Source organism: Ochotona curzoniae, unplaced genomic scaffold (assembly GCF_017591425.1).
Source record: "Ochotona curzoniae isolate NIBS_2020 unplaced genomic scaffold, NIBS_Ocur_1.0 scaffold_4701, whole genome shotgun sequence".
Lineage (NCBI taxonomy): Eukaryota > Metazoa > Chordata > Mammalia > Lagomorpha > Ochotonidae > Ochotona > Ochotona curzoniae.
Window position 1 is genome coordinate 53,500,298 of NW_024467122.1, and position 1,478 is coordinate 53,501,775.

The window sequence follows — 1,478 nt, forward strand, 5'->3', positions numbered from 1 at the left end:
TGCAAGAAATGTGAATGGTTTCAGGGGAGGTTTTGCTCTTGTTTCTCTGAAGTGTAAGGATAGATCAGTAACTCTCTTCACCCGAGCGGGTACCACTCTCCCCAGCCTTTTACACCGAAATTCAGACCTGATTAGCGGTCATAGCAGCACCTGGGGAGAGTCTCCAGCAGCCACTACCCTCCACAAAGGTGATTTGGTTCTGCTCCGGGATTGGCAAAGTCATGACACATGTCACAATTCTAATGCATATTTCAGGTTATTTACTTAGAATAAGATCTATCAAAGCAAAGAAGGCCTTAATGTGGAACACTATGCAAATAAAAAAATTACTTTAAAAAATTATTCCCATCCCCACCCTCTTTCCCATTTTCTGGACCCAAGTTTGCCAAATTTGGTTACCTTGGAATACAACTTTGGTTGAGAGGATGAACCACAGCCCTAAAGATGATGGGAACAAGCAGGTCTTTTGAAAGCAGTGTGTTCCAGGAAGATGTATGTGGCCACAGCCTACTGCTGAGTATTTCTTCTGGGTAGGGCACAGGACAAGTCAATTAAGGTCACTTAAATCTTCGTCTTTTACAGCAGATCAGAACCCAGGCTGCTGACTTTCTGTAGGGTTTCTGACAGGAACCCGGCAGGGCTAGTTTCAATGTTCACATCAACACCCAATAGCTATAACCTTCTTATCCAGAAGCTGGCATCCACAGGAAGTCCACAATGATAGCAGCAAATCTGAGGCAGTCAACCTTGATGGAGGCTCAGTATTTCCAGCTTTCTACATGCTTAGCAGTGGACTGCAGGGATGGAAACTGTGTGTCACTGTAGGTCTCTGGTGGTCCCTGTGGCGTTTCCCTGCTTGTGGTTAGCCTGGCTCCAGATGGCCTATACATACCACTAGATATCACTGGTTCTGGAGTTTCTGTAACAACTACTGGAGCGGGAGCTGCTTGTACTGGAGCTGTTTTGTTGCAGGGACCTGCAGATTTTTCTATGCCACCACTGCCACCTCCACCTTCTTCCCAGTTATCAGCTGGATCGTCCCTCTTTTCAGTATCATCTTCTTCCTTTTCACTTACCTGCATTGCCTGAATTCGAAGGCCACTGTCACCAACCTCTTTTTGTTCAGATTGTTTCCATTCATCTTCATCCTTGGTCACAGCCTTGGCCTTGGTGGCACCTGCAGCACTGGCCTCCCGGCTGCTCCGCTCCATCTTGGCCATGGCTGCAGCTTCCTCCTGCATTTTATATCTTACAAAATTTCCCTTTTCTCTGTATTCTCACTGGTACTTGTTATCTTTATTATTTTAAGTCACTGTCATTCTGCTTTCTACTTGTTGAATTCCTTATTAGTGAAGGGTTATACTTGTGACGATAAAATAAATGGAAAATAGGTTATTGTGAAAACTGTAGGAGAAAATGAGAAATGAAGGAAGTGGGATTTGTTCAACTTATATAAATAACTTTTAAAAGCTATTGTA

General features: G+C 44.0%; 1 protein-coding gene across 1 annotated transcript; it reads right to left on the reverse strand.

The window, feature by feature from the left end:
• Positions 1-388: 388 nt before the first annotated feature.
• Positions 389-1,082, reverse strand: LOC121148848 (protein CDV3 homolog). The gene has a single exon (XM_040969186.1). It carries the CDS (start codon positions 1,080-1,082, stop codon positions 759-761), a length of 324 nt encoding a protein of 107 aa, XP_040825120.1. The 3' UTR covers positions 389-758.
• Between the last annotated feature and the right edge of the window lie 396 nt (positions 1,083-1,478).

What these genes read in the sequence shown, in the direction of transcription:
- LOC121148848 (XM_040969186.1), bottom strand. Translation starts at nt 1,082, where the DNA reads ATGCAGGTAAGTGAAAAGGAAGAAGATGATACTGAAAAGAGGGACGAT.